This window comes from Salvia hispanica, chromosome 4, assembly GCF_029641045.1.
Source record: "Salvia hispanica isolate PSC_SH4W2 chromosome 4, Shi_PSC_v1, whole genome shotgun sequence".
NCBI lineage: Eukaryota > Viridiplantae > Streptophyta > Magnoliopsida > Lamiales > Lamiaceae > Salvia > Salvia hispanica.
In genome coordinates this window covers 38,142,516-38,165,849 of record NC_142695.1, presented here as the reverse complement: position 1 = coordinate 38,165,849, position 23,334 = coordinate 38,142,516, and the positions used below count along the sequence as shown (strand labels likewise).

Genomic DNA, 23,334 nt, shown 5'->3' with positions numbered 1-23,334 from the left:
TAACAATCTGACCATATTTTTAGTACCCAATGTAATGATCTTTATGCAAGGTGTTATATGGTTTATTTGGCCTTATAATACTTATTAATCTTATATGGTTTATTTGGCCTTATAATACTTATTCATCTAATAAGAGTGTAATTAATATTATCACTTGTGTTATCCCCAATGTCATTATTCAATATTGGCAGCAGATTTTTTAACAGGAACCAACTATTTACAGAAGTATGGAAGTTTTGAGCCCAAAATTATAATTCTAGCTTCGTTACTGATACTTATGTTATGGGTTTTTTATACAGTACTATTAACTTATGTCAGAAATGTTTAGAAACAAATCTATGTAAAAAAGTTTTGAATGAATTGCTTGAGAGAGTGATTTGTCCACCAAAATCATATGCTGCTGAATCATTTTCTTATATCTCAGCAACCAATAAGAATTTAAAAACAAACTGCCTCAAATTTAACAACTCAGAGAGTTGCTTTATCTGCTCACAGAAGAACCTTGCGACTCTTCTCATACAAGAGGTGTCAGAATAATTAGCAACCATCATCATTGATGTATAGAAATTATCAAACCAAATTTATTTTCCAATATATGGAGAATTTATAAATTTGAAGGGAGTCATCAGATAGGAGCGAAAGATTGCTTTCTTTGTATAATAGAATGGAAGAAAAGAGAATGGAACGAAGATATAAAATAAATGATTTTCATAATAAATTATTTTCATTCCACTCCCTTTTCATTTCATCTTACAATGCAAACGAAACGAATGGAAGTGGAATCACATTTCATTTCATAATTCCATTCCATCGTACAAAGAAATAAATAGTTTAAAATCACATATCATCATTTGAACTACGCATTACCATCATCATATGACTCTTTCCACGTTTCTAATCCCACGTTAACAAAAATATAGCAGGCAGAGTAAAATTAACGAAACAGAAATAACAATTGAAAGCAAAGCACATTCCAAAGAAATCATTTAATCTTTAAAATAGTAATCGAATCAGCCATCCACATAAATATTGCAAACATATGCTTGTCAAAATTTAAATTCTTCTAGAATAAACCAAAATAAGAGAAAGAAAGGGCTCAGTTGATATAACAGGATGGTCGGCAAGGCACTGTAAAATGCCATTACGACGAACGAGACCTATCACAATTGGTCGTCATAGCCCAATAATAAACGATTTCAAACACAAAATTGAAATGAATTTGAGAAGTAGCATAAAAGTTTCAAATGATTTTGCAAGTGTTGCGTTTGGTAATTTAAAGAAAAATTATGCAGAGCAGTGCTAGGGTTTCGGGTAAATACATACTGGCGGCGTGTGTTGTAGTGCTAGTTTTTATTTTTACTTTCCTATAAATATATTCGTATAATCATTCCATATTTCCTTCTCTAAAACTGTATTCCAATCAATGTGCTCCACCAAATTAGTTTGTTAGGAGTATATTTTTAACAAAAATCATCACGCGGATTTCATTGTATACCAATATTATTTTAATTATTTTTTCTTTTTTTTTTCTATATTAAAATTTATGTCATCTACAAAATCTTTATTTTCAAGAGACGAAAGAAGTAGTGTAACATCCGTAACCCGAAACATGCATTATTTTGCACATTTTGGCATATTCAATCCTTAGCGCTTATGTATCTTTTATTGGCGTAAGACATTTTAAATGGACATCTAAGGAGATAATATTTAATTACTCATCAACATAACTAAATTTATAATGATATACTATATCATATCATTACGTGTTAAAATTAGTACATGTATTTTTTGATTAGTTAGCAAAAGCAAAAGCAAAAGCAAAAGCAATAGAATAAAATAAAAAAACTTTGACTATAGTTTAAAGTGACGTATATGCTTAAATGCCATGGAAACTTTTAGAGTATTTAAATAGTATTTGCAAATTTATGTTATTAATTAAACTAAATAAGTAGTACTTATCTTGGTATGGGTACGCGTATGTATATTTATACGTGTAAGATTTTAAAGATATACAACATACAAAATTTTGGGAATGGCTCCAGCTTTCTCATTAATTTAAATTTATCCATCGTGATTTCATAAGTTCAGGGAGGAAAAACATAGTGACGGAGGAGCTAGGGAGAGAAAAACAAAAAGCAGGAGAGGTGAGTTAGAGAGAAATAAGTCGAAATAAATGGTGAGTTATATGAGTTGTAGAATAGGAAATAGAATCGGGAGTTCGAGTAGATCACTTGTCATTATCAGGTGTGTATAAATCACACTTTTAATTTTATATATTTTATGTGATTAATTGTTCTGTGTTAAATTGGAGTGAATATTTGAATTATATGATGTGAGCTTGAAATAGTTGTGTTATTTGATATTGATGGTGTAATATGATGTGGATATCTGATTTGTAAAATGGATATATTTATCTATATTATTGGAGTTAATTGATGGAACATATAGATATGTTTGATATATGATATTGTCATTATATGAATCATTTGACTAAAGAGGATCTGTGACAGACTTGCCCTGGGTCTGATATCAATGACAATGGACCTACGGGTCATATACAATGACAATGGGACCTACGGGTCATATATATTTATACAATGTCAATGAGACCTCCGGGTCATATTATACAATGGCAATGGACCTTCGGGTCATATATATATGTACAAAGGCAATGGGACCTACGGGTCGTATACAATGGAAATCCCGAGCAGATACCAGGCTTGATTTGTCACATAATAATAAATTGAACATAGAGGCATATGCATATGGATATGAAACTGTTGATGATATTTAATGTTTGTGGATTATGTGTGCTGATGTAGAATATTTGTAAATAAGTTAATAAATTGTGGGTTTTTGTAATTGTGGTATTTGGATGGTGATATAATTAATATATGATTTCTTTACTTAAATTTTTTGTTTATTATAAGTATATATGCCAAGGAGGGGTTGAGGTGTGACAAGTAGTACTCCCTCTATTCCATAGTAATTGATGCGTTTCTTTTCGGCATAGAAATTAAGAAAATTTGTGTTAGGTGAGTTAAGGAATGAGAGATTAAAGTGGAAAATGAAAAAGGTAGAGAAATGAAGAGAGGAAAAAGTAAGAGAGAGTAAAGTAGGTGGTGAAAAATGTGTTGATTTTTACTAAAAATGAAAATGATTGTATTACTATGAAACGTATTAAAATGATAAAATGACTCTATTAGAATGAAACTGAGGACAGCGACGAAGCCACACTGGGGCCTGGGGGGCCACTGGGCCCCCCAGCTATTGAAATTATTACTATATATTACATATATTCCTAACATTTATAGGTATGTTTGCTAGTTGAGTTGGTCTGATGTTCAGCCTCTCCTACCTGAAGTCAGCTGTTCCAATCTTGGTAACAACTTTTTTCTTCCTTTTTCTTAGTACAGCTGAATCTTGGCAACAACCTTTTTCTTCCTTTTTCTTAGTACTATTTATTTTATTTCCTCAAAAGAACTTATTTCAATTACTCTTAAATACTGATATATAAATACAATAATTTATTTATAGTCTATTTTTTAGTTTAATACTTTATTTATACTATAGTAGTAGTAGTTATTTTTCTGGCTACTCTATTTTTTTAATACTTTAATTATGGTAATTATTTATTATTCTGGTCTATTTTTTAAGTTATTTTGAATGATAAATACTCCCTTCGTCCCAAGGAAGATGACTCATTTCTTGGACGGCACGGGAGTTTATGCAATTTTGTTTTGTGAAGTAGAGATAAAAGTAGTTACATTTTTAGTAATGAGTTATCTTGGTTGAGACAAACTAAAAAGGAAAGTGAGTCATCTACGGAAGGAGTTTGTAATTATTTTAAAACACAAATATACATTGCTAGTCTATTTTTTAAATCACAGATCTTTGATTATTTTAAAACATAAATTGATCAAAAAATGCAGAGAGCTTTACTGAAAGGCTACTGTAAGATTTCGATTAATGAATATGTGTGAAAAATGATAAATGCTTTGTTTGAATTTACTATTGTTAAAGAGAAATGTTATTAATAGTAGTAGTATTTAAGATGCATGTATGGTCATTTTCAAGAAATTGTGCAATTTGTGACGTCGGGATTGATTTTTACTAAAGTTGTCGTATATATCTCTAGTTTCTAACACTACTATTTACCTAATTACCATCTCTATATGTCACTATTCCTCCCGCTCATGTTGCAATTATTTATGGGGACATTGATGCCGGTGTAAAAAATAGCTCATAATTATAAACAATTTTTGGACCCCCCAGAAAAAAATCCTGGCTTCGTCTCTGACTGAGGGAGTACTACTTTTCAAGCAATGCTTTAAATGGATATGAGTATAACAATAAAATAGGCTTGTATTTATTGTAGATTTTTATATATCGCGGCTAGAAATTGCCATTGTGTCCACCAAGTTTTACTCAAAATACAAACACAATGCGTATGTTACAAATCTGATTTTCTAATCTCTATACTTAGCATAAAATCTGTTTTTAGTAATTCAAGAATCATAATATCATGGACAATTATAATTAATGTCTAGTGGGGCTGGAATTCTTATAATTTTATAAAAGTCTATCGTAAGATGAAACTAAAAAATATTCCCCCCGTCCCGACTAAAATAACACATTTCTTAGCCGACACGAGATTTTAGAAGTTATTGGTTAATGTATTAAATTGGAAAGAGCAAAGGTGGGTGTAATTATTGAAAAAGAGAGAAAGATGAATATTTAAATAAGAGTGAGAAAAAGTGGTTGAGTGCATTTATTGGTGAGAGAAAGTTACCAAAAAAAGAAATGTGTCATCTTAGTTATGACAAATTAAAAAGAAAAACGTATCATCATAAGTGGGACGGAATGAGTAAATTTATATTAGATTTTAATTAAAATAAAAGTATAAAATTATGTTGTAGTATGAGTGAAGGTGTAAAATAGAAGTTGTGTTCAGGTGTGAAAACTAGGTATGATAACATGTCAGAGTTTGTTTGTTGTATGAAAAGTGTTATGAATGTAGATGAATTTAGAAGAATAAACTATAGATGTCCTTGCACTGTTGACATTATACTGTGAGGCATAAACTCAAGTTAGTGGTTTGATATTTTATTTTTATAGTTTGTTTTTTATTTGAATTTGATTTGATTTGTTTTTTAATAAAAAAGTTCAGTTTAAAGTTTGATTCAGAATTGATGAAAAATCGAACAAATAACTGAATGATCGCCACTAGTGGTAACTTCTCACTCCTAGTGCACGTAACTCCTGGTCCAAACTTCAGTTATCAACAGAGGATGCATATAATATTAGTTGACTCGTTCAATCAATGAAATAAGAGTAAAGACCAAATGTGGTCCTAAACCATTTTATCAATTTAGTGCTGAACATTATCTTTTTGATTATTTATCCTTTACAAATGAACTCGGACCGGAATCGGTCCTAAATTGACAGAACCGTCTAAAATAGTCAGTCAACGTCATTTAATCAAGTTTTGACCAAAATTAACCATTTTAACTAACCCAACACATTCAATTCACCCTCAACCACTTCGCCGCCGACGTCTACGTAGGCCCCCCCCCCCCCGAAGGGGAACAACTGGTTTGAAAACAAACCGCGACATTGACGGCCCTTCTTACATGGATTGGTTCTTCGGCGGCCTCCAATTTCAGCTGGAGCATCATCTCTCTCCGAGGCTGCCGAGGTGCCATTTGATGAAGGTTTCCCCAATTATCAGAGACCTCTGCAAGATGCACAACTTGCCATATCGGAGCTTGACGTTTGTGGAGGCTCAGAGCCGCCGCGGTCGAGGCCCAAAACTCTGTTTTCTTTGTTTCCTTTTCCAATTTCTGCGTATTTTTGGGGGTAAAGTTTGGGTACCAATATTCTTGAAACGAGTATGTCAATGTGGAAGAAATTTCAGATATAAAGATTTGATTTTTTTGGTGTTTCTTTTCATGGGAGTGTAAATGGGTTCACTTGAAACTGGATTGGCATTGAAGAGGGATCATAATTTGCAGCGTTCCTCTTCTTCGAAAATCCAATGCGATCATTGGATTTTCGGGGCAAAGGAGCAGATCAAGATTTGCAAGAGCTCTCCTTTTCAAGAAAATGGATTATCTGCAGTTGATTTGCTTTTGCTGGGGTATTTCTTTTTTGCTTCTAGAGTAAAACTTACGTTACTGGACTTTTTTTAAAATCCGACTTTGGGAGAGACGCGTTAAGGTCATGCGTTTAGGGTAAGACGCATGAAGCTCATGCGTCTTTCAATTTTTATTTTATTTTATTAGAAGACGCATGACAGTCATGCGTCTTAGGGTAAGACGCATGACAGTCATGCGTCTTAGGGTAAGACGCATAAGGGTCATGCATCTCTTCTTCGAACTTAAAACAGAAGCGAGAGGCAGTAGCTTCATTCTGCGCACGCGAGAGAAAGAGGCAGGCGATTTCCGGCAATTTCCGGGCGATTTTTCGTCGATTCTCGGTGAAACCTACACAAAATATGCAATAAACACCGAATAAGGGATAAATATTTAAATATTGAAGAAAACTTACCAAAATGATAGGAAATCACCGAGAATCGACGGAAAATTGCCCGGAAATCGCCTGCCTCGTTCTCTCGCGTGCGCAGAATGAAGCTACTACCTCTCATTTCTGTTTTAAGTTCGAAGAAGAGACGCATGACCCTTATGCATCTTACCCTAAGACGCATGACTGTCATGCGTCTTCTAATAAAATAAAATAAAAATTGAAAGACGCATGAGCTTCATGCGTCTTACCCTAAAACGCATGACGCTCATGCGTTTCATTAAAAGGAGACGCATGACCTTAATGCGTCTCTCCCAAAGTCGGATTTTAAAAAAAGTCCAGTACAAATATGGAACTTAAGTTTTCCTCTAGAACTAAAAAAAAAATACCCCTTGATTTGCTCGGTTGCTGTTTTCTTCTTCCAGATTTTCTTCTTGCCGGGCTCGGTGATTGAAGATGGGAATAAAGGCCGTGATTTGTTTAGGACCGATTAATTAAAAATGGTTAATTTTGGTTAAACCTTATTAAATGACGTTGATCGATCCGAGTTCATTTGTGAATGACCAAATAATCAAAAAGATAATGTTCAAGACCAAATAGATAAAACGACAATATGTTTAGGACCACAGTTGAACTTTACTTATGAAATAAAGTAACGCGAAAATTCACAATTATTAAAGAAAATAAAAGAAAAATGACTGGAAAAAGAAGATGAAAAATATGACAAAAGAAGTGATTTGAAAGGTGTATTTATAAGAATAATTGAATTAAAATAAATATTTAAAATCGAGATGGTTATCTAACTGTAAAATAAAAAAAATTAATAAAAAGTAATTTTTGAATGGTTTTGTCCATCCGAAGGGGAGGTGATCCGCTTGGCATTGCAAATGCACTGAAGCTGCAAAATCTTTTTGTATTATTCAAACTGAATAATCAACTTTCACCTTTTTATTTACATATATGATCCAATATATTACATTGATGCCGGAAAAGGAGGGGGAAAACAATTTGTAATTCAGCTTTAAGTATAAATAATACTACAACAATTGATGGGGAAAGATGGTAAAAGCATAATTAACCAAATATTATGAAATACTCCTACAACAAGGATTAACAGCAATGCGGAGCCATCGATTCCATGTCCTTGAACCTCCCTGAGCTCCAGGTTGCTGAATCACTCGTTGTCACCGGGGTCATTTAGGCGTCTTCTGACATAGCGCCTCCTACGAGTGGTAGTTTGACCACTGTCAGAAGATTCATTACCTTCTTCAATGGAATCAGCTACCCCATCATATGTCTCACCCCAAAGTCTCAATGGTCTTCGCACAGCCACCTGAGCACGAGCTCTTGAGGTTCTAGTTCGGGTGGTGGAGTTTCGTGGACGAATTAATCGGACAAGGAAGAAGACAGTCAGCCAGCCACCATCATCAACAGTTAAGGTGCTTTCCCCACTTCTCTCTTCTCCAATTGAAGATTGAAGAGTGCTAAGTAGATCTCCTAAATCCCTTTGCCGTTCTAATCTCCTCCAGTTATCTTGCCTCTGGGGATCAGCATCAGTTGGCCTTACAAGGGGATGCACAGCTCTTGCATGAACCCGGAGATCTTTGTATGTACCACTGAAATCACATGTCTCACTGGCACAGCTTCTTGCTTTTGTATTCATAAAACAGCGGGCTGAGTCAACAACCGTCCAACCATTTATTTGTCCCCTGCAAAGAGGGCAGAGTAGTTCCGGCTTAACTGCCTTCTCAAAAGACTCTGCAAGTGTGGACAACGATCCATCCAAATTTCCCTCCCCTTCAAGTTCAGGTACAGCACTCTCAGATAAAGGTGGGGCAGACAGCAATGGAGATGCCAAGTCCTGTACACCTTGATCCCTAAGTATCTCTTCTGAAGAATCATTGAATGACTTCCGGAACTGGTCAAAGCAGTTCGAGTGGCGGTAGCTTGTGTCACACATGAAAGGACGGCATCCTTTGTCATGGGACGAACAGATAAGTAAAATAGCATTGTGTGGATGTTCCATACAAACTGGACATCTAGCTTCTTCCCATTCTTTCATATTCTTCTCATCTTCAAGGGGGTCTACAGGCAAGAACTGTTTAGAACAACCAGAGCTACAAGGGAAAGGGGATAGCCTTGAGCTATCCAGGGATAAGGAGCGTTCTCTTCTGTCTTTAGGCATGTTATATACTGACAGCAGGTCAGTAACAAGCAACCTTTACTTGTGAACAGCTAATAAAAAATTAACTTAGTTAGATACGTATTCAGATACATATTAATCATCACTACCACTCATCTCTAAACTTTTTTTACCCATAAGTACAAACCCACATAATATGTTTGCCACTCCCTTAAACATGGTCCAGCCAATGAGACAGTATTTTAAGCTTTACTTTATATATAACAGAGAATTGTTGAGCAGGATTTAGTGATAGATCTTACAAATCAAGTCCTTTAAATTGAAAGCTCAAAATTGTAATGCTTGATATTTAAAAACCAGGAACCAGTGCAAGATGACAAGCAAAGGAAATTCTAAGACAAATTGCACTATGAAAACTAAGAAATTAGGTAACCATTCTCTTCTTTTGAGGAGTCAAATCTACACATAAAAGCCATAATACAATACACCGAAAATACTAAAAATCTAATCTTGTGTTTAGATAGGAATAATTATGATGCACGGCATGACTGATAAATAGAAACATGTGCACTGAAATGCACATCCTACCTTAACAGGTTAGACAAGCATGACAAGCAAAGGAACAATCAGAACTTTTCCACTAGATTATGAAGAAAAGAACCCAATAGAATATTTGGAAAAAAGATCATAGACGATAGAACAAACCCTAAGCAATGAAAATATGATGGGCTCAGAGAGTTGCTTTATCTGCTCATAGAAGAGCCGAAGCTCTTCTCATACAAGAGGTGTCAGAATAATTAGCAACGATCATCATTGCTACACATTAAAACAAAACACTGATAATAGATTATACTGTCATATGATCAACTCATGAACTGCTTCACTATACAATCGGATCCTGCAATTGTACCTAACAATAAGTAGAAGTAAACCCCAACCATTAAAAATCAAACTCAATTGAAATCCACTGAATCAATTATCTCGGCAAAATTAACATCGATGTGAAGAAATTCCCAAAATGATATACCCCAATTACAAGATCGAGCAATTGAAAGCTTGTAAAAACTGTAAATCGGTCAATTTAACACACCAATAAAATCACAAAACAATTACCATGGGAATAGAATTTAGATAACAAACAAAAAAGCAATTACCTTATAGATAAAGGAGTTTATAGGTGGCTATAGAAGAGGATGATCGGCGAAGCATAAATAATAAGCCATTACGACGACCAAGACATATGAGAGGTGGTCGCCAAAGCCGAAATGTAAAGGAATTCGCAGAAAAAAGAAATGAATTTTGGGTGGATGCGTTGGCTTCTTTCTTCTTATAGAGAAACGTAGCTTCTAGGGTTAACTGGCGGCGAATGGGTTTACTATTCTATCAATTTTATACTACTATCCTCATTTATAAAAAATAAATAAATTAAATAGGTACTCCCTCCGTTTCATAGTAATGAAGACAAAACTTTATGACATGAAGATTAAGAAAAATAGTGTTAGGTGAGTTAAGTAAAGAAATAATAAAGTGGAAAATGAAAAAGGTAGAGAGATGAAGAGAGAAAAGAGTAAGAGATAGTAAAGTATGTGTGGAAAAATATGTTGACTTTTACTAAAAAGGGAAATGACTCTATTACTGTGGAACGAACCAAAATGGCAAAATGACTCTAATACTATGGAACGGAAAGAGTATATTTCTTATTTACCTTCTAAAAAAACTACCTCCGTCTCATTCAAGATGATCACCTTTCCTTTTTTGTTTGTCCCAATCAAGATGGTCACTTTCCAAATTTGGAAATAACTCTCTCTCTCATCTCTCCTCATTAAAATATTCAACCACATTTTTCCTCTCTACATTATTCCACCTAACAACACTACCTAAAATCTCGTGTCACTCAAGAATGTGGCAATCTTGAATGGGACAGAGGGAATAGATAATTATACTTCTTTAAAAAGTAATTAATTCAAAAAAAAGAAGGTAAATTGAAAGACAAATAAATAATAAAAAATTATACCTTCTCAATTTTATTTTATACAATATTTATTTAAATTAATTATGAATTAGAAGGAAAATTTGGATGATTGGCGTTGACCGTTAGTTTTCTGATGGCACCATAAAAAAGGAAGATTTAGCAACGTTTTTATTCATTTAGGATTTGATTTACGAAAAAGGAATGTTCTGGACCCACTTCGTAAATTGTACATATATTTATGACAAAATAAAAACTTTAAATACTCTCTCTGTTCTATTAGAAATGAAACTTGTCTTTTAGGTTTGTTCCATTAAAAATGAAACATTTCTAAAAATGAAAATAATATTCTCTCTACTTTTTCTTCTCTCCTACTTTACCCTCTCTTCATTAAATCACAAAACAACAATACATAAAACCTCGTGCCAAAAAGCAAATGTTGCATGTTTAACGTGACAGAGGGAGTAATAAACAACAAAAATGCACAATCTTAAAAGGAAACCAAACTTCACTTAGATTTAAATAAAAATAAATTTGAAGTTCTAATTTGAAAACTAAATTCAACTTTTAAATACTCTATTTACACATTCATCTCTTCATTTACTTCACCCAACTATCACGGTCACAAAAAAAATCAAAAACTCCACCGCATTAACTTCAAAAGTTCCCTAAAAAATTTTCATCATTGTTGGGAATGGAACAATACTTGAGCAACAACATGAAGAACAAAGGGTAAAACAATACTTGAGCAACAACATGAAAAACAATATTATACAGTTTCTCCTCAAGAACAACCATGGTGGTGTTATTCACAAAGGGGCATATGAGGCGGTAGAGGCATTTGGTGTGCATACGAAGACCATTTACAAGCTATGGAAGGCAGCTGCAAAGATGATGAAGAATGGAGAACCTGCAATCATGGTAGGCAAAGAAAGTTCAAGGGTATAAAAGAGCAGATAAAAAGAGTGTGGATAAGGATTTTTTTTTTTTTTTGTCATTAAAGGAATAAGCAAAACTATACTTTGCAGTTAGGTCAAAAAGAAACAACTGAGACCATATATAAGTGTAGTGAAGTCACATCTCACTGATTAGAATATGTTGGCACGGTTGAGATGATACTTTAGTCAACTCCAACCCATAATAAGTGAAGGTAAAGTATCATATCATCACATGCGCAACATAGTTTGTATGGAAGAGAAATGATTTTACATAACAAAGAGTGCAGACATGTAGTACATGTTAGCCTAATGAAGAGGACTCATATAGAGCATGCAAGTCAAAGAGGTTTATTACCAAAATAACGTTCATGTGTATTGTTTTCAGACCATAGTTTAAGGCCAAAACACTATTTGATGGAAAGCTTGGTATTTTTCCAATCATTGTACAAGTAGGAACTCAAAGCACACTGGAAACAAAGGCAATTCCAACAATTACAAAGGTAGTTGCAAGGGAGTGGCTCATTAGCAAGGTAAGCACATTTTTACACTATTAAACCATCAACGAAATCTCATCATATGTCATCATTAAATTTGTCTATTATTGTACAGATTATTCATTTCATTCAAGCCAAGTGGTCTATAGATGCGAGCAAAGAGATATATATCCAGCGGGATAGTGCCAAACCACACATAAGAACAACAAATCCAGATTAGAGGCAGCTGCCAACTCAAACGGATTTAAAATCCAGCTGGTTTGTCAACCACCAAACTCTCCACATACAAACATATTAGACCTTGGTTTTTTAGGGCAATCTAGTCATTGGAGGATGACAAACTATGCAGCAATGCAGATGAACTGAGGGTGAATGTGTGCAGCTCTTATTAAGATTTGCCACCATAAACACTAAACAGTGTGTTCCTTACACTACATGATTGTCCCATACAAATGCTAGAAGTCAGGGGTGGGAAGAATTATAAACTCCCCCACATGAACAAGGACAAGTTGGAAAGAACATATGGATTACCTGATGTTCTAGAGGTGGAAGAAAGGATGGTGAGAGAGGTGTTGGACTACTTAGCACGGCCTAAGAACAACGATGGGGCTTTCCGTGACATTGGGGAACTGGTCACTGCATTTGGCTACTAGGACAGAGATCACTCAAATAGCTTATATGCTTTTGCTTATTTTGCCTCTAGCAATGTAATCATGTGAACCACATTGATTTTGCATAACATGATACCATCAGATAATTCTCATCATACGGCAGAAAGCAAACAAGCAGCAACCAACCAACCATCAACAAGCATTAAGAGAAAAACATTACCCACTCACACAAATGTTATCATATAGGAGTAAGCAACAAGCACCACCCAATTAACCATCAAACAATACACAAAGTCTCATGATATATCAGTTGTAAGCTAGAAGCACCAAACAATCAACCGTCAAACATAACAGAAATCTCATCATAGGCTAAACAAACAAGCAACAAGTAGTCAACCAGGTATTGAAGCAGAAAACAACCAAGATAAAACCAAGCATCAGGTAATGAAGCAGCAGACAACCATAAGAAATCAAGCATCAAACCACCAACATAGCAACCACAATCAGCCACCAACAAATTGTGCTTAAACCTCCGAACCCGAACTTCGAGGGTGTCTTAAGCACTAATAACAAGAAATTATAGGCTTATTTTCCTCATAGAGATGGCCGAAGGCTAAATCCCTTGAAAACCCCCAATTTCGAAACCGAAGGTACTGCTTCTCTTTCTCGGTGTACCCACCCCTTCCTTCGGTCAGCTGCGATTCAGTGACGACAGTCGAGAATCGGAAAATTTATATCGTCTACTATCAGGACTATTGATAGCAAAAGTTTTCACCTTAGAATCATTGGATAATATTTTATTATTTTCTAAAAAGGTTTACGAAGAAAAGTAGATATCTAACTTTTCTATTTTACATGGGATCTTTTTATTGGGGAAATTAAATGTTGAGTACAAACCCATCCCACATCGGGAGTCTGAGGAAAGTTGGAAGATGTATATGATTCATGTCCAACCCCAATCTGTTTGAGGCCTTTTGGGAGTGATCCAAAAATAAATCCGTGCGGGCTTGACCCAAAGCGGACAATATCAAACATCTGTTGCAGTCGACAATCCGAACAAGTGATATCAGAGCCAGGTCGAGTTAAGGATGACTCAACTTAGAGTCGGGCTCATAATGTCTCAATGTGACTGTGTTGTCTCTGTTCCCGATGTTTTCTTCTTCTTACCCTTTAAATATGTTGTAGGAAATTTTCAACTAACGATGTATCCAAATATTTAATAGGTAGGTATAGCTATAGAGAGTATTTAGGTATGAATTTTAAAACAACTATGAAAAACGCATACAACTAGTGGCAGAGCCACGGTGGGGTCCGGGAGGCCCTTGGGCCCCTCACCCATTCCACTTATTACTATAGATAAAATATGTATAAATCACATAATAATTGAATTAGTAGCTGAGGTGGCATGAATTCTAGGTGCTGACATAAAACATTTTTAATGTTTTAGTTTTTATGCAATTTTTGGTAATTTCTCTAGTAATTGTATACTAATAATCTTATAGCTAATAATTTTAGTTTATACCATAAAGAATTTTTCATGTTAATTTTCTCTAGTAACTATTAATTTTGTAGATTTTTTTTTGTAATTACAATTAAATGGTTTTCATTATTTAACAATATAAATTACTCCTATCTCTTTAATTCATGAATATATAAATATTTCACATAATATTATTTAGAAATCATTTTAATCATCACTTTTATTTTAAAAATCTAGAATAGAAGAAAATTATTCATTAATTCCATAAATACATAGATACATAGATATATTATTAGTAAAATCAATTTGAATAGCACTCTTTATTATAAAAATCTGTTCTTTAATTTTTTTTTAACTTTTTTTCGATGTTGTTATTAACTTACTATATTTCTAAATTTTATTACTCATGCTCTAAGTCTTTATCTCATTATTCATTTCTCGTACATACTACCATTTATGCCGGAGGTATTTCCACGCCGTTAACACAAAAAACACTCAACAAATTTTAGCATTAATTTGAGTCCCCCAGAATTAAAATCCTGGCTCCGCCCACTGCATACAACTATAGTTGTAACGAGCTTTTATACTACAATTCAATATTATCATAAATTGACCAACAATTGGACTGCACATATATTTATTAATTTATGTATGGTTTTGCTATCAATTATTCTATTTGATTATTAGACGATCACATTTATCCAATACAAACCAATTAAGTTTTGTCTTTTTAGTATTCGATATAAATAAAAGTACACATTATGAAATTTAGAACATTGACTCAAATAATCCTCCATCCGTTCCATAGTGATGGAGGCGTTTCTTTTCGGCACGAAGATTAAGAAAAATTGTGTTAGGTGAGTTAAGTAAAAGGAGAATAAAGTGGAAAATGAAAAAGGTAAAGAGATGAAGAGAGAAAAAAATAAGAGAGAGTAAAGTAGATGTAGAAAAATGTGTTGACTTTTACTAAAAAGGGAAATGACTCAGTTACTATGGAACATGCCAAAATAACAAAATGACTCTATTATTATGGAACAAAGAGAGTAGTACTTAGTACTAGTTTTGATAAAATTTTAAGTTAAATTCTACCCATAGTTAAGTACCAAAGAAAACAAAAAGTTTATATCAAAATTTATTAGTTTCACGTTATTTTTAGTCACCAAATGCAATGCAAAAAGGGAAAAATAAATTGTAAAGTGGAATTTATTATGTATACAGTTTAGCAACTGTAATTAGTTTATTTTTGTAGATATAGGTACATATTCAATAATCAATAGGGCATGTGAGGAGAGAAAAGAATTAGAAAGAAAGAAATGCATGCAAGAAGTGTCGGTTGGTTATGGTTTGGTTTCCCGGGCTTCTTGGCCATTCTCGCCATTCATTTTTCTCTCTCCATTTTAGAGACCTGCTGCTAATTTCATCTTTCATTTCCATCTATTGCACAAAACTTTAGAAAAAAAAAAGAAGAAATAAAAGAAACAAAGGGGTGATTGATGGTCTTTTTTCCTTGGCACTCTGCCAAATGATAGGAATGCTAAATTGAGTTGTTGAGATCAAATGAGGGAGAGAAAAATGCAATCATATAGCAGTGAACAAGATAATGGAGAAAGTGTTGAATCTATGGAAACTGAGCAAGCAGAAACTGTTTCTGATGAGAAGGCAAGTGATAGGAGCCCATCTTCCTCCTCCTCAAGCAATGGTAACGGTGGGGGAAGAAGCCAAGCAGAAGTTCCTTCACCGTCAAAGAAGAAGCAAGTTTCAGGTGTTCCTCGCATTCTGTTGTGATTGCATACATCGAATTATTAGTAATGGCCCAAATGTAAGAGGCGACAAAGATGTTGAAGATGATTGTCTGAATTTGACGTTGCTTCCATTTTTTGGTCTAGAAACGGACACGTTGAAGGAGAGGTTTGCCAAGCTGCTCCTCGGCGAGGACATGTCTGGTTGCGGCAAGGGTGTCTCTTCCGCGCATGCCTTGTCCAACGCCCTCACCAATCTCGCCGGTACCATCATTTTTAATGCTCCATCATTTATCTTTGTCTTTCAACTTTGATGAATAAATAAATACTAATATTGTTGTTGTCGTTGTTGTTGTTGTTACAGCTTCTGTATTTGGAGAACAATGGAAGCTAGAGCCAATGTCGGAAGAGAGGAAGGCAAGGTGGAGAAGTGAAGTAGCATGGCTTGTGTCTGTCACAGATCACATAGTCGAATTCGTTGCTTCTGAGCAGAAAGGAAAAGATGGAACTAACATAGAGGTAGTTTTTACAAAAATGAAATACTCACTCCATATTTTGAGCATTTCGTATCCAAAATCACTCGTTTTCGTTTGACTGCAAGATAATGGTGACGCAGCAAAGGAAAGACCTCCTCACGAACATCCCGGCACTGCGGAAGCTTGATGCAATGCTCCTTGTAAGGCTAGTCATAATCCATAAATGATTAGTGTTGAACGGAGGTTGATTTGGTTGCATGACATAACTGTTAGAACACGTTGGATAACTTCAAGAGCGAGCAAGAATATTGGTATGTCTCAAGAGACGCAGAGGAGTCTGAGAAAGGAGTTCAGAAAGGAGACAAGTGGTGGTTGCCTACGATCAAGGTTCCCTCAAACGGCCTCTCAGAAGACTCGCGCCTCTTCATGCATGAGCAGAAGGAAGCGGTCATTCAAGTGCTGAAAGCATCCATGGCCATCAATGCTAAGATTTTATCAGATATGAATGTCCCTGAAAGCTACATGGAAACTCTTCCAAAGGTACATTCAAATGATTTAAATGCTTAAACTTGTATCTTGACTTATCCTGTCTCTGCTCTTGTAGAATGGCAAATCATGCCTAGGTGATGCAATCTACAAAAGCATAACTGATGAGGTGTTTGATACTCAACAGTTTCTCTCAACCTTAGACTTATCATCTGAAAATAAAGTAGTTGATATCAAAAACAGAATTGAGGCATCTATTGTCATATGGAAGAGGAAAATGAATCAAAAGGAAGCCAAGCCTTCATGGGGTTTCAATGTCAGTGCAGAGAAGAGAGAGATGTTTGAGGAGAGATTACGGACAATCTTGCTCTTATTGAAGCATCAGTTTCCTGGTCTTCCACAATCTTCACTTGACATAACAAAAATCCAGTACAACAAAGTAGTACTAAACTTCCTCTTTTTCTTTTTGGTCTAATTGTGGGTTCATCAAACTTGTTTTGGACTCACTGCAATTTTTTGGTTTTGTTGAGGTAGGATGTAGGGCTAGCGATCCTCGAGAGCTATTCGAGAGTGCTAGAGACCTCGGCTAACACAGTGATGTCGCGTATAGATGACGTGCTATATGCTGATTCTGCCGCAACGTCGCCAACAAAGAACAACGTCCCGAGCTTAGGAGACCAGCCAGCAGAGAAGATGTGTTATGCTGCAAACACACCAACTTCAAGTACACTTTTGGATTTCATTGGGTGGGGAGTTGAGCCTCCTGAGGCACAAGTGAAATAGAAAATTTTTGTTTTGATGACAATGGAAGTGTATTTAGTAGTTCACCTTCATTTGCATGAAAGGTGAAGCAGATGATAACAGGATGACGATTACTTGAAAAAATGGTTTTTATGTACACAAGAATGTTGAAAAATGTTTCATACTACTGTAGATAGGGTGAAGTTCTAGACATAGAGTTGTGTGAGGGAAAACAAGGATACCATATTTTCGGCGTAAAAGTCTAGTCTAATTAAATGCTTCCAACATTGTTTTAGTTCACTAAGCCGTAGACATGTATGTCAATCTTATTTTGGTAGAGTAAGAGAAACTTTACCTTCTCATTTTTCACCATAATGTTTATAACTATACCGATTTGGCACAGAAATTGCATTTAAAATGTTAAAACTCATACCACCAGACATGGAAATCGAGAGAAATATTATTGAGGCGGAAACAATACAGCCACTGGTTTCCATTCAAATAAGATAAATTGTTCAAATCAATCTCACATTCTCATCGTACTGTCTTCCAAATCACATTCAGCCTTTTATTCAACAAACACTAAAATTCACTGCTCAAAATCGCGCCCTTAACCGACTGTTCTATGCAGCTTTGGTAACAGCAGCATGTATAGCATTTGCAAGATGGGGAACTGTTCTTGAACTCAGACCTGCCATGCTGATTCTCCTGCAAACAGAAAGATCGCGAGAGAAGGATAAAGAGTTAACTTTCGTGATTCATTTACCATGGAGCACTCAATCTTAAAAATTTCATTTCAGCTACTAGAGTTGCAAACATATGATGACTGCAGTTTCCAGAGAGCAAACTGATGCATGTTATGGTTTTCGAACCATTCATAACAACACTTCATAAAGCATGTGTCAGAGTTTTCATTCTTTCCTTCTCTACGATCAATACCTGAAGGCTAAATCTATGTATTTATGTCGAACTGCTAACATCAAATTTGCATTTTATATGTGACACCTTGCTGCGTGCACAATACTAGCTTTTCTTACACATATTACCTCCACCCAGCCCCGATACCACTTATCAAGTGTAAATAAAGAATCTAATTTCCTTACCCATCAGACGTCATGTAGATGTGAAACTCCTTTCTCATGAAAGCAACTTGATCACTGTTCAACCCTGTGAATGTGAACATCCCTATCTGTTTGATGATATGGCTCCAGTCACCCGGTGTCCCTGCCATTACAATAAAACACCACTCCCGTTAGCTTAGAAACCACCAATGGATACCATTACAATGAACACCACTCCCATTAGCTTAGAAACCACAAATGGGATTAAAAACAAAAAAGACAGAGTTAAGTTGCATAGATAAGTATTTCGAGTTTGATTTAAAACTACAACTTCTATCATCAATTTAGAAGAACAAAACCATTGACACATTTTCACTCTCTCGTCTAAAAGGGAAAATAAAAAAATGGGTTGACCATGCTATCAAAAATTTCCGCAAGTGTGTTCACCTTCTATCTTAACAATCATTTTTTGCATGCACATTTTTCTACTTTGCACGTGGGTAAGATTATTAATCTTCTTCATTTTGAAGGAAAACAATCAATACTTTGATATGTACAAAATAAGCCAAGCTATCATATAAAAATGTTTATCATCTTACCTTTGGCTTGCAAAGCCTCAAAAAGCTGATGGCGCATGCTGATAATCCTATCAGCCATGGCTTTCAGCTCAACTGTCCATTCTGTATACATGTTCCTGCACATATTCATAAGTTTTAGCCTTTAGCATATCAGGGACTCAACTCAACATGTGAATATTAGCAAAGGACATGAAGTTATTATTTGTTAGTATATAAAGATAATATAGTGGTTTTCTTGAAAAATACCCATCCTTAAGTATAGCCGCCACAATCGATGCACCGTGAATAGGAGGATTGGAATACATGGGCCTGATGACCAATTTCAATTGGCTTTCAACTCTAGATGCAACGTCGGCACCTTTGCACACCTGTGGAACAAAATGAGGCTTCTTCATCAATTGAATAACTTGTGAATCAAATATAAGTGAATTGAGTTAGATTCTCAATGCCTCATCTCTATACCTGGGTTGAATATAATATAAAACAAAATAAAGCTGACTTAAAGTGATTAGCAGATTATTACAGCTACTTTATACTTTTTACTGTTTTTTTCTTGACAAGCCAAACTCTCATAATCAACATCTCAAGGATGTTGCATTAGGCAGCCCCATTTTGTAAGGCATTAATTACAAATTTAAGATAACATTTGTTCTAGATTTTACAAGGTTGCTAGTCTTTTGTAAAAAAAATAGACTAGTGGCAGTTATAACAAAAGGCATGATAAATAATAGTGGCACTCACAATACTAAGCGCACCAACTCTTTCACCATAAAGTCCCATGTTTTTAGCATAACTCTGTGCTGCAAGACATTCTCCTCCATCAGCAACAAACATCCGCACAGACGCTGCATCAGCATCAAGGCTCCCACTAGCAAAACCCTATACATCAAACTAATGTGCATCAAGGGCATCCTCATTTAAGATGATAATCCAGAAGACATGAGCTCTAAGTTATCCGCGGAACTTGTTACATCATCGATGCTTACCTGATAAGCACTATCGAAAAAAGGTAATAATTCTTTTGATCGCATCAATTGCCTGATTTGCTCCCACTGATCAGAGGTTGGATCTACACCTGTTGGGTTGTGAGCGCATGCATGAAGAAGAACTATTGCTCCAGATGGGGCATTTTGAAGGTCTTCCAGTAGTCCTGTGTAGAGAGGTGGTGTCAAACAAATAAATATAAACTACTATAAGACAACCATCTCAAAATTTAGTTCATATCATCGAATTACACTAGTTGTCTACATTAGAACAATATTATAGGTTTTGTGATGAAAAGAGTGAGAACCTGAAAAGTCCAAGCCACGAGTATTTGGATCATAGTATCGATAAGTCTTCACTGACAACCCTGCTAAAGTGAAAACTTTGGGATGATTTCCCCATGTCGGCAATGGAATGTATATAGTTTTCTGGCAACAACAAATTACAGAATTTATCAATATGAACACATATTTGGAATATTTGACAGACAGAATAAATTGAAAAGTATGTCACTTACCTCATGATAATGCTTGGCCAGAAACTCTCCTCCAACCCTCAATGAGCCAGTTCCAGACAAGCACTGGACAGTAGTCACTCTATTCTCCTGGATGGCAGGACTGTGTATTCACAAAAGAAGACTTCAAATCAATTAAAAGCTACAAAGGTAAGTTCAAAAGAATTCTGCAATTATAATGTTACTTGAGTGTGGCAGATGTTTGTTTATCGAATAGAAATTTTGAAAGAAAACTTCAGGGTGTATGCTTCTTAAAAAGAATTAACCTAACAAATCCTACAAATGAAATGAGACTTAGGAGTTCAAAATCTATCACGAGTTATCGAAGGAAATGCAATACTGCATTGTTATTACATGAGTATTTATAAAAAGAACTTGTACAATCTAAAATATACTTATATATTAATCCATTCTATATTAAAACATCAAAAATATAACTGAAATCTTATAGAATCTTGACAACAGAAAATCAGTTCCTCTTTGGAAGAATACAACTATGAATTCATCAGGGGGCAATAAATTCCAAAGAATTGCTATACTCAATAAAAACCTGCAACTTCAACTATATTCCAGTTCCTATACCTGTCAGCTCCAAAAATGAGTTTGGCACTCAATTTGTTAAAATCTGCCACTCCAGTAATTGGAAGATATTCTTTCACACGAGATCTGTAATATCATGAAAATGAAACATTAAAGTTGACATTCCCACTCTATCAAAATATAAAAGCATTAAAAAACTTACTCATCATTCACAAGCATTTGCTCTGCCTTCCTCACTACATTGAGAACAAGAGGTTTTCCTTCCTGTCGTTTACCAAATATAAAGCCAAAAATATTATATATACTAATTTTCAATACGCAAAATGCTTTAGATGATACACACCTCAGTTCGATAAGCTCCGACGCCTAAATTCAACTTAACCGGGCTCTGATCTTTGTTATAAGCAACAGTTACCTGTTCCATTCATAGTCAGTGATCCAAACTCGAATAAACAAAAAAAGAAAAAAATGAACACGATACAAGTTGAAGTTGTGCGTGATATTGGAAGCAAAGGATCACAAAAAACTTAAACTCATTCAATCTGATCGGATCATTAAAGCAAAAAGAGATCGAAAATAGTAAGAGCAGCGTTACCCCTAAAATCGGATCTTCAGGAGCCTGAACGATGCTGGCGAAAACAGAATCGGACATTTTCGTTGAGATTTGTGAAGTGGAGAGAATTGGAATAATGCGTGAAAAACCCCGGAGTTGTTAATTGGGATTATAATGGAGGTTGCGTGGTTAAGAAAAAAGTAAACTGTGGGAGGTGCTGGAATTAAAACTGTGGGTTACTTTTTCTCTAGCTCACTGCTTCATTTTTGAGTTTTAGCCAGTCCACGAATATTCTATACTCCAGTAATAAAATTAAAAAGGGATTAGGAAAGTCATATGAAATAGTAAATGATTTAGAATTGTTAATAAATGATTTTTTTCATGATTTTCTTTATAACTATTCATAAATAATGGAAACTTTGAAAACAGCTAATTAAACACACTTGTGAGCTCTATCATCCATGAGTCAAAACTCAACCGAGATATTATACCAAAACCAGGTTTGATCCGTTGCTAACTTTCTTAAGTTGCTAACTCATAAACGCAGTGTATAAAAAATATCAACAAAATTTTTGTTGAGATTTAATGAATTAGCAGCTCAATTGATCACAACCCTATCCCAAAACGGTATATAAATAACACACTACCAAATTATTTGCGTAAAACAACACTCGTAACATTCCAAGTTTCCAACACATATATATCGTCGTCGTCCGGGATTGCGCCCTTCTGCCATTTCATTTATTTTAGGAGTAATAATTTATCAATCGCATATTTTATTTTTTGTATTTGATATAAAATTTTTGCTTGGTTACTCGTTTTTTCTCAAAAGATAGAGGGCAGATATCAAGGGTAAAAAAACTTTAATACTATCAATTTTCTCAAAATTGTTAATAGAGTCTTGCATTAAATCAAGGTAATATGCCTTTTCATTATAGGGTTGATGAAAATTAGCATTCTCCTGTAAAAGTACACAAAATCAAGTTCCCAAGCTCTTCAATCTTGTTTCGGTCTAAAAGTTTCTTTTCCAATTTCAATTCAATTTTCATGGGTTTTGAATTTTGATAATATAATTGGAGAAATACTGATAATAACGATACTAAATTTCTAATTATGCATTTTATCATTCATGGAAAAATAAATGCTCCTGCTCGGCTGCTCCTAAAAGTAGAGGTGTGCATGCATTTCGTTTTCGATTCAATATTTTGCTAATATCGGATCGAACCGAAAGTTGAATTTTCCTAAAAAATTAAAATCAAACCAAACTCAAATCTGAGTAAAACCGAAAATAATCGAAATTGTATAACAATATCCAAAAATAAAAAATCCAACAATTCAAAAATAAAATATAACTACTATGTGACTTACATATATTTAACTGTGAAAAATATTGCATTTAACTTGTTTTACACTTTGTTAAGTTTGACTTTTATATTGTACGTATAAATTATTATATATACACATATTATAAGGATCGTGATCAATTGAGATTTTTTATGCTAATT

The 23,334-nt window shown here is 34.7% G+C and overlaps 3 protein-coding genes and 3 non-coding genes across 7 annotated transcripts; 1 reads left to right on the top strand and 5 right to left on the bottom strand.

Annotated features, from left to right (window-relative positions):
* Positions 1–465: 465 nt before the first annotated feature.
* On the bottom strand, positions 466–558 carry LOC125197624 (small nucleolar RNA snoR1). Its single transcript, XR_007172158.1, has one exon. It is a non-coding gene; the product is annotated as a small nucleolar RNA snoR1 (small nucleolar RNA).
* Positions 559–1,092: 534 nt separating this feature from the next.
* On the bottom strand, positions 1,093–1,182 carry LOC125197618 (small nucleolar RNA Z43). Its single transcript, XR_007172153.1, has one exon. It is a non-coding gene; the product is annotated as a small nucleolar RNA Z43 (small nucleolar RNA).
* A 6,233-nt stretch (positions 1,183–7,415) lies between these two features.
* LOC125196154 (MAP kinase kinase kinase, putative (DUF1644)) lies at positions 7,416–10,023 on the bottom strand. Its single transcript, XM_048094548.2, has 2 exons — positions 9,820–10,023; positions 7,416–8,757 (listed from the first exon to the last, which is right to left on the bottom strand). Exon 2 carries the CDS (start codon positions 8,705–8,707, stop codon positions 7,697–7,699), a length of 1,011 nt encoding a protein of 336 aa, XP_047950505.1. The 5' UTR covers positions 8,708–8,757; positions 9,820–10,023; the 3' UTR covers positions 7,416–7,696.
* On the bottom strand, positions 9,393–9,483 carry LOC125197623 (small nucleolar RNA snoR1). The gene has a single exon (XR_007172157.1). It is a non-coding gene; the product is annotated as a small nucleolar RNA snoR1 (small nucleolar RNA).
* Positions 10,024–15,630: 5,607 nt separating the features above from the next.
* On the top strand, positions 15,631–17,774 carry LOC125197327 (rop guanine nucleotide exchange factor 9-like). 2 transcript variants are annotated; one of them, XM_048096062.2, is made up of 7 exons: positions 15,730–15,919; positions 16,044–16,160; positions 16,261–16,415; positions 16,498–16,572; positions 16,646–16,912; positions 16,977–17,297; positions 17,393–17,774. In XM_048096062.2, exons 1-7 carry the CDS (start codon positions 15,730–15,732, stop codon positions 17,639–17,641), a joined length of 1,374 nt encoding a protein of 457 aa, XP_047952019.2. In that variant the 3' UTR covers positions 17,642–17,774. The 2 variants fall into 2 exon arrangements, with proteins under 2 accessions (XP_088913345.1, XP_047952019.2); XM_089057219.1 differs by having other exon boundaries at positions 15,631–16,160.
* A 267-nt stretch (positions 17,775–18,041) lies between these two features.
* LOC125197212 (aspartate aminotransferase, cytoplasmic) lies at positions 18,042–22,049 on the bottom strand. The gene is made up of 12 exons (XM_048095924.2): positions 21,872–22,049; positions 21,620–21,691; positions 21,479–21,540; positions 21,319–21,402; positions 20,740–20,839; positions 20,530–20,650; positions 20,225–20,388; positions 19,980–20,117; positions 19,485–19,606; positions 19,260–19,354; positions 18,703–18,823; positions 18,042–18,307 (listed from the first exon to the last, which is right to left on the bottom strand). Exons 1-12 carry the CDS (start codon positions 21,926–21,928, stop codon positions 18,223–18,225), a joined length of 1,221 nt encoding a protein of 406 aa, XP_047951881.1. The 5' UTR covers positions 21,929–22,049; the 3' UTR covers positions 18,042–18,222.
* Positions 22,050–23,334: the final 1,285 nt, after the last annotated feature.